At 38.0% G+C, this 8,268-nt stretch overlaps 1 protein-coding gene across 1 annotated transcript; it reads left to right on the forward strand.

The window, feature by feature from the left end:
• Positions 1 to 309: 309 nt before the first annotated feature.
• On the forward strand, positions 310 to 7,393 carry LOC311303091 (uncharacterized protein). The gene is made up of 8 exons (XM_084429365.1): positions 310 to 398; positions 910 to 1,119; positions 1,542 to 2,225; positions 2,302 to 2,488; positions 2,580 to 2,701; positions 2,788 to 3,016; positions 3,182 to 3,328; positions 6,990 to 7,393. Exons 3-8 carry the CDS (start codon positions 1,740 to 1,742, stop codon positions 6,992 to 6,994), a joined length of 1,176 nt encoding a protein of 391 aa, XP_084285491.1. The 5' UTR covers positions 310 to 398; positions 910 to 1,119; positions 1,542 to 1,739; the 3' UTR covers positions 6,995 to 7,393.
• Positions 7,394 to 8,268: the final 875 nt, after the last annotated feature.

The raw sequence follows: 8,268 nt of genomic DNA on the forward strand, positions 1-8,268 counted from the left end.
AATGGATTTCCTGAGCGGGGGCGTGTCTCATAACTCTGTGTCTCATTGAGCCGCGCCTCCTTTCAGGAAATCCATTCCGCAGTTTGCAGCCAGCTAACAGACTCGCCGGCGGGAATCACTTTTGGAGTCATTTCAGCAGACAACGTTAAAGCGCATACATGGCTCATGGATATCGGAAATCTCCGCAGGTTGGTTCGGGAAAATCCTATACGTGAATTACGCTGGTATCGGTCCCGATACCGATACTGGATCGGATCGGCCCCATCCCTAGCAGCGATCATTTTAGTCAAGACGATTTCGTAAAACAAACAAAAAAAACTGGTAAAACGTTTCTGACAAGGAATGCTGTTCCAACCGTATTTCCAGAGGAACCAACAACAACAACTACAAATGAACAGGTAATAACTTTTTTAGGCTACTATAACTATCTAATGAAGCTAGTCCTTTTCGAATCTGACAGAATTAAAACAACAAAATTATTTGAGATAACGTTAGCTGCTACAATTCAATGAATTGTGGAGATTGACAGTTTCAATAAGGGTATATGTATAGTTATGAGGTAATTTAATTCATTTATTCAGCTTACAATCTTGTTGATTATCCTTACCAATGTGGACATTATCGCATTGTCTTTTTCCACTAGAAATAAACCTGGTTACATAATTATCTATAATTTACTGTGAAGCTGCTTTGTGGCAATCTGTATTGTGAAAAGCGCTATATAAATAAACGTGACTTGACTAACGTTAGTTATATATGTATAGTTATTGTAAAAAATGAATCAGCAGTCTGTAAAACGTTATGTAAGCAACTTGTCTTTACAAGCTAATATAGTTATTTATTTGTTTTTATATTGTGTATACCAATACAATATATTTATATATGCTATTGTTTTTGTTATTTGCCAAGGAAATACATGATTTGTACACTGTACCTCAGTCCACCCCTAAAAAGGACTCCTCTAGACCAGGATCATACAAGGAGTCAACTGGGTGTTCTGGTGCAGTGAAGTTGTTCATCAGTACTCCAAAACAGGCAGCGCCACGGCCTCGGAAACAGCGTTCTTCATCAGGGTTCTATTTTGCCTTCCGTCCTCTCCGAAATTTGAGCCAAATTGAGGTATTTGTGTGAATTTATAGGAGTGTGTCATTCATATTTTAATTTTTGTTAATACAATTTTTATAATAACATTTATTTATATTGTATAGAATAACCAATAGTGCAGGATCAGCACAAGTAAGAGATTGAACTTGAGTTGAGAGTTGTATGACATGTATGACTTCCATTAAATATCTTTACATACTTTGATTACACTGATGATAACAAGGATTATACGCTTTTATAAAAGGACAGTGCATTAACTTTCAATATGGTATTTAACATTTAGTTTTCAGAACAGTGTTAGGAAAATAATAATTGTCACTTAGTTTCAATACAGTCTCTATGCTCTCAGGTTGACCGGCAATAGACATTTGTTGTCCACTGCCATATTGAAACAGTTGGTATGCTTGCATAATTATTTTTATTTTGTTGTTATAAAGGAAAACACAGCTAAATCTGAAAATGACAACTCACTGGACCTGAGTGTGAGCTCAGTTCAAGACCCATCATTTCACCCAATTGACAGCTCCTTTGTTCCACTGAGCAGCTCCACTAGCTCCTCCAAGTCCAACATATCCTCCGCGGCAGGAGCCAAAAACTGGTCAGAAAAAAAATGGATTGTCAACGAGTCAAGGCTAATGCAGCTCTTCACAACATGCCACCAGTGTGGTGTTTTAATTGAAGAGGAAGACAAGAATGTGACCACTGCTGGGACGCGCATACACATCAAGTGGAGCTGTTTGAAAGGACATTCAGGGGAATGGGAGTCATGTCCTCAACTGTGTGGAATGCCAGAAAACAACCTGCTGGTGGCCTCATCCATCCTGTTCACAGGCTCATCTTACACAGAAATCTTTGATTGGGCTGAGCTACTGAATCTCCAAATTCCCAAGAAGACAACATTTTACTCCCTGCAGTCCACCTACCTCATACCAGTGATTGAGTATGCATACCAAGACCATCACAAAGAGTTAATGAGGAATCTACAACTACAGACAATTGGTGGTGGTATTTCAATCTGCGGTGATGGTCGTTCAGATTCACCAGGATTTAGTGCCAAGTACACTACATACAGTTTCATGAGTGATGAAACAAAGGAAATCATCATGGTTGAGTTAGTTCAGGTAAATACCCATCAATGTATACAATGCTTGTACTCTAATACTGTTGTATCCATTTATACTTATTGTCATTATAAAGGTAACAGAGGCTACCAGTTCACCAGCCATGGAGACACTGGGGTTTCGGAGGTGTCTGGAGCGTTTGCTTCAGGCAGGAGTTGTTGTGGATACCATCACCACAGACCGCTCTCCTTCTATCAGGAAGCTTATGAAGGAGACCTACTCTGACATCCAGCATCAATTTGATCCATGGCATGTAGCAAAAGGTAAGCTTTTTACTAATTGCAATCAGACTATGTAGAAGCACCCACACACTCCTCTTTCATTTCTTCCCTCATTGAACTTTTTATTTATTAGGACTGAAGAAGAAGTTGACTGTGGCTGCTAAAAATAAGAAAAACAATGATCTGCTGCCTTGGATAAAGGCAATTAATAATCATTTTTGGTGGTGTTGCCAGTCATGTGGTGGTGATGCCGAGGTAAGTTGATGAGATGTGTTTCTTGATTTTTGTACTAAGCAAATAATGTTTTTTGTTGTTGTCCTGAAACGCATAATCTTTTTCAGGAGTTGAAACGCCGCTGGACATCCATTCTGCATCACATTTGTGGCATCCATCGGTGGGAGGAAGACGGACAGGAGAGGACTTGCTACCACCAAGACCTCACTGAAGAGCAGCAGAGAAGAAAGAAATGGCTGCAAAAAGACTCTGCTGCATTCAAGACACTGTCAGACCACGTCCTGAACAAGAACCTTTTGAAAGACCTCAAACACATGACTCTATTCAAACATACAGGTACACTATGTATGCTGCTACCATGTAGTCGATCGTTTACACTCCTTGTATATTGCACTAAAATAAATATTTTTAATGCTTTACCAAAAAATAACATGCTGCCATCAGTGCTGTAGATATTTTGAGAACATTCACAAGGTACTAACAATATAATAAAAACGGCAGGAGACCTGGAAGTTTACCACAGTGCAATGCTGAAGTACACTCAGAAGAGGCTACACTTCAGCTACAACTCTATGAAGGCACGTACCCTACTCTCTGTGATGGACCACAACGAGAATGTTGGCCGTCAGCAAGCAATAACCTCTGATGGTAAGCCTATACATAATGCATAACTGCACAACTCTAATCCATCAGTAATTGATTATGTAACAAATAGATTCTAAATTTGGTATGTTAATATTTAGGCCTGTCACAATAGCTATTTATTGATGTGCGATATATGATATCCCTGAAAAAATTTGGATAAATAATATTATTGCCATTTTGGCTGCATAATAATGCAAGTAGGCCTATACACACTTTAAAATGACAACAACATATTTATTCTATAGATCATGGAGATAATGTCCAAAAATGTAATAACCTTAAATAAATAGTAATTAAACTGATTAGGACAAATCCTCTTATGGAAATGTTACATTTTCAGATTTTCCTTTTTATATATGCACCAGAACAGTGGATTAACTTTGAAATGCATTTTGAACTTGTTCTTTCAAACCGAAGCCCCTTTCACACAGAGATTCCGGAAAATACACGGATAAAGTGACCCGGGATTCGACCCGGGTTTGTTTGATTATGCCGGGATCATCGCACTGTGTGAAAGGGGCTCATCTGTAGTTGTCAAGAAAACACTTTATTGGCCTAAAGACGCCTTTTTTCACCTGTTGACAACTGCTCTGTGTATGAATAAAACTTTTCATCATGAAGGAACTGCACAAGCCACGCTTTTGCCTCTGACATAGAAAGCAGACAAGATGACAGGCAAAATGTTGGTGATAATCATTATCATGCAAACTTAATGTGCTATTTATTGCGTCATCAATAATTATTGAAGTCATGTACATATATTGTTGTGTGATAATTCTATATATTGATGATTGTGACTTTATATTACTGTTTGTTTTTACAATTACTCCTTAAAGGGTTAGTTCACCCAAAAATGAAAATTCTGTCAGTAATTACTCACCCTCATGTTGTTCCAACCGCGTAAGACCTTCGTTCATCTTCGGAACACAAATTAAGATATTTTTGATGAAATCTGACAGAATTTTGACTCCTCCATAGGCTTCCAGTGTGACCGAAACTCACCGGCCCAGAATAGTTATTAAAACATCGTTAAAATAGTCCAAGTAACTACAGTGGCACTACATTAAGTTTATCATGCGACGAGAATACTTTTTGTGCACAAAAACAAACAAAAATAACGACTTTATTCCACTATTCATTTCCTTCTCTCTCGACCTCTAGTTGGTTCGCGTAGTGTTTTTGCGCAGCGCGTCTGTGTTGCACGTCACCACGTAGGCTCACTATTGGCCGACGCCGGTCATGTGTGTGTTGCGTGATGACGTGCAACACAGACGCGCAGCGCAAACACACTACGCAAACCAACTAGACATCCAGAGAGAAGGAAATGAATTCTTCTATAAAGCAACCAGCTACTATATCAAAAAACATAGCCGACACTCCAAGACCGGACAAAGATGAGATTATTTCACAGCATGTCTCCCGATTTTCAAATACAACCAGTAAATAAAGGCCTAACTGTTACGTTAGTGTGGTGCAAAGTACGGTTCAATCATTTGTAAAAAGTCAAAAGTTAATCATCAAATGTTTTTATTGAACCATTGTTGTTATTATAATTACATTACTAGCAACATTACAACACTTTATCTATATCCACTTTTATTTTTAATTTTTTCAATTACAAATTACAATTAGAGAAAGTAACAAAGTATTGTTTCATCTGTAACAAAAATAGTGTATGTATGTGTTAATTGTGTTTGAAATAAAATATTTGAATTATTGCAAAGATGTGGTGCAGTGGAAAATGTTTTCAAGATGTCTACAGTGTTTAGAACAATCGCAGAGCATCTTGTGCTTCCCTAAATCCTATATATTGCCCGGTTTCTGAAGGGTATTTGTTTCTGATGCTTGTCACTATACAGGATGGAAGAACACGACGGTTCCCTCTTCCCAGCTGTGTTCCTTTCAACCCCCACTCCAGAACAATTCTGTAAGCCACCAATCTGTACTGCCTAATTTAATAAGTTAGAAAAAAATCGGGGGTTAGTGTGTCTTGAGTTTTTACACATATAAAAATGTACAATAATTAAGAAGTAGACAACAAGTAATTATATTGTTTGGATTGAATACATTTCAGTTACATCATTGACAACTGGCCATTGAGTCCAGCCGGTCCGGATCTTTTTTTCCAATTTATTTTATCAAATGAAAAAAAAGTTTCCAGTACTCCTCGAGTCAGAAGGGGTGGGAAGTCAGGGTGCTCTGTTATACAGATTGGTCTGTCTCGGGCGGCGCTTTGATCAGACACATCTAAGATTTGAAAACTACTATCCAGCTCAAGTTCTGTTAACTGTGGGATAACTAAGTCCCACTCCCTGCAGCAGAAACACTTGTCTTCTGTCGGCATTAGCATACACTTTCTGCACTGGCACCACCAGTCTCCTGATGTTCGATCACGGTTTTCTATGGCTGCACTAGCGGCTACTGTCTCTACAGACATCGTTTCTCTTTCTGCCCTTTTATCCATCTCAATTAATTCCTCGTCTGTGTATTCCGGCTCAAACCTGTAAGGTTCGTTGAATACACATTCATCGTCTTCATCCTCTTCAAAGTCTGACACTTTGTCATCATGGCTTTCAGACGTCGCCATAGTCTTTATAGATAACGTTACTCTGCTTATGTGACGTTAGTGATAATCAGTGTGCCAGCGGCAGGTAAATACACTCGCGTCATGTGTGTACCGGCTCACTCGGTTGCCTAGGTAATCAATATCACTCCGCTGCTGCTGTAGACAAGGCTTATGATTACAGGGAACAAATTATAACTAATGCAATGTGTTGAAAGGTAAGTTTGATTTCTAACATTATTCTCTCAACGGACATTTGCATCGATAGTCTAGTGTTATAATTGATTTGCGTTTGGTGCACTGTGGAGTGGGTAAAACGGTTTTTAATGGCTGGCTAACATATACCATTGACTTGCGCTAGCCTAGCATCGGCTAACTATCCAAATATAAGGACTGGATAATTTTTTTTTTAAAATGTCTCCACTGATGAATAACAACCAGGCTGACTTAAAAATGAGGTCCGATGTCAAAAATCCCGAACCACCCCTTTAAGGGGCACTGTTCATGTTGGGCTGACAACCTCCTTAACTGTGATATAATATCAATCCTGCTTGAACTGAGCTTTTGCTTTTATAAAATGGTTACCAAGTATGGCAAAAACAAAGTGACTGACTACAATTAGATTTTTGTCACGGTTAGATCATGATTTTCTTACTTCAGTTTGTGGGACAATATGTTATATCTCCTTTTTCATGATCCAGCCTATATTGAACTATACAGTTGTCTTTCTTCCCACTTACATTAATATGTTGGTAGTACAGTGTCATAGTAAATATCTGTCCATATTTCATGTGATTGTAGGAATAAGTAGTTTTGGATAAAAAAAAATGTATTAATGAAAGAAGTATTATTAGGATTATTTGCAGGGAAACCAAAAGATTGTCATATTTATGACTTCGGGGAAGCCGAAAGATATTCAAGTCTGTATTTGACTTTTTCAAGTGTCTGGTATTCCTGTAGCTGCACTGGTGGTGTCCAAACCCAACAAATATGGGGCATGAAATTCAACTGCAACTCTCTGACACAGATTTTGTTAGTTTTTAGTTGTATCCAATATAGTCTTATGTCTTTATCTCTTTGCTCTCCGGAAATCTCTTACAGCATGACTGAATAACTGTGCCCATGAGGATTCGACACTGCTGTGCCACCCTTTCCCACTACCCTCTCACATCAGCAAGGCATCACAGAGGGCTTTCGGAGAATGGCTGCTGTGCTCTCCTGTCACACCACCCAAACACCCACTACCTGTTTTGTTGTTGCTACAGTATATATAAGACACACAATCAACAGAGGGGTTAGCTCTTGTAGATTTTGTTTTGCTAAATATAACGTCTTCATCCAACATTTTTAAAGACGATTGTATTACTTCAAATGATATTTACTTTGTTATGTTAATGAAACATGAGTAAAACCATGTGAAAATCACCCATTAAATGAAGCCTCCTCTAAAGATGTGTTTTTCATGTATAGGCCTATGCAGTGTGGACATGGGTGTACAGTGGTGGTCCAGAAGTCTAGAATTTTATGATGGTATTTTGACAAGACATTCCACACCTTTAAGTGACAACTACATTACCATGTTTGGATCTTGAGTGTAGGATTTAGTAATGCTATATATCCATGTCTATATATATTTAGAAAATAGTTTATTCATATTAGACTGTTTGAAAGAATCATGTTGATTTTTTCAGTTACCGTAATGACAATTTGTAATCAAAATGTAATTGCATGATGTACCTGGTTTTCAACTGTAACTGCAATTTGATTGATTAATGCTAATGTTACTCAAAGGAATTAAATTCAAATGTACTGCATCAGTTCCATGTTAAACTGTGTGCAATTCCAAATACAAAAGATTAGCAATGTCAGTAACGTCAGAGTCAGAGTTGTGTACTAACCCTTTGTTCTATCTGACCCAAAAGAGGACTGGAGTGCAGTGCCTCAGCTGATCTCACAGAGGATTAAAATAGCAAACAGTAGACACTGCTGTCGCATCAACAGAACATCATTCAAACCACACAAAAGTGAGGACTAGAGCATACAGCTATTTAATTCATAACTGATTATTTTGACATAAATTGCAATGGATTCACAAAACATATGTCACCTTGCTTTAACAGTTTTTACAGAATATCAACAGGAATATATTCATATTTCAGAGCAGCAAACACAAATATTAACACCACTGTCATCAAGAGAAATTAAATAACAGTCCAAATTGTATAAAAACACCAAAGATGCATTTGAGGATAATTCAGATGTCTTGTGGTCCATAGCTGGCAGCGCAGTATCTGACTCTTGGAATGGTAGAGCCTGTTTTTGAGTGCTTTGTTAGAAAGTTCACCTCCTTCCAGTTACATAAAAGTCATTTGGTCTCTAC

The sequence above is a fragment of the Rutilus rutilus genome, assembly GCF_951802725.1.
Source record: "Rutilus rutilus genome assembly, chromosome: 13".
Taxonomy (NCBI): Eukaryota; Metazoa; Chordata; class Actinopteri; order Cypriniformes; family Leuciscidae; genus Rutilus; species Rutilus rutilus.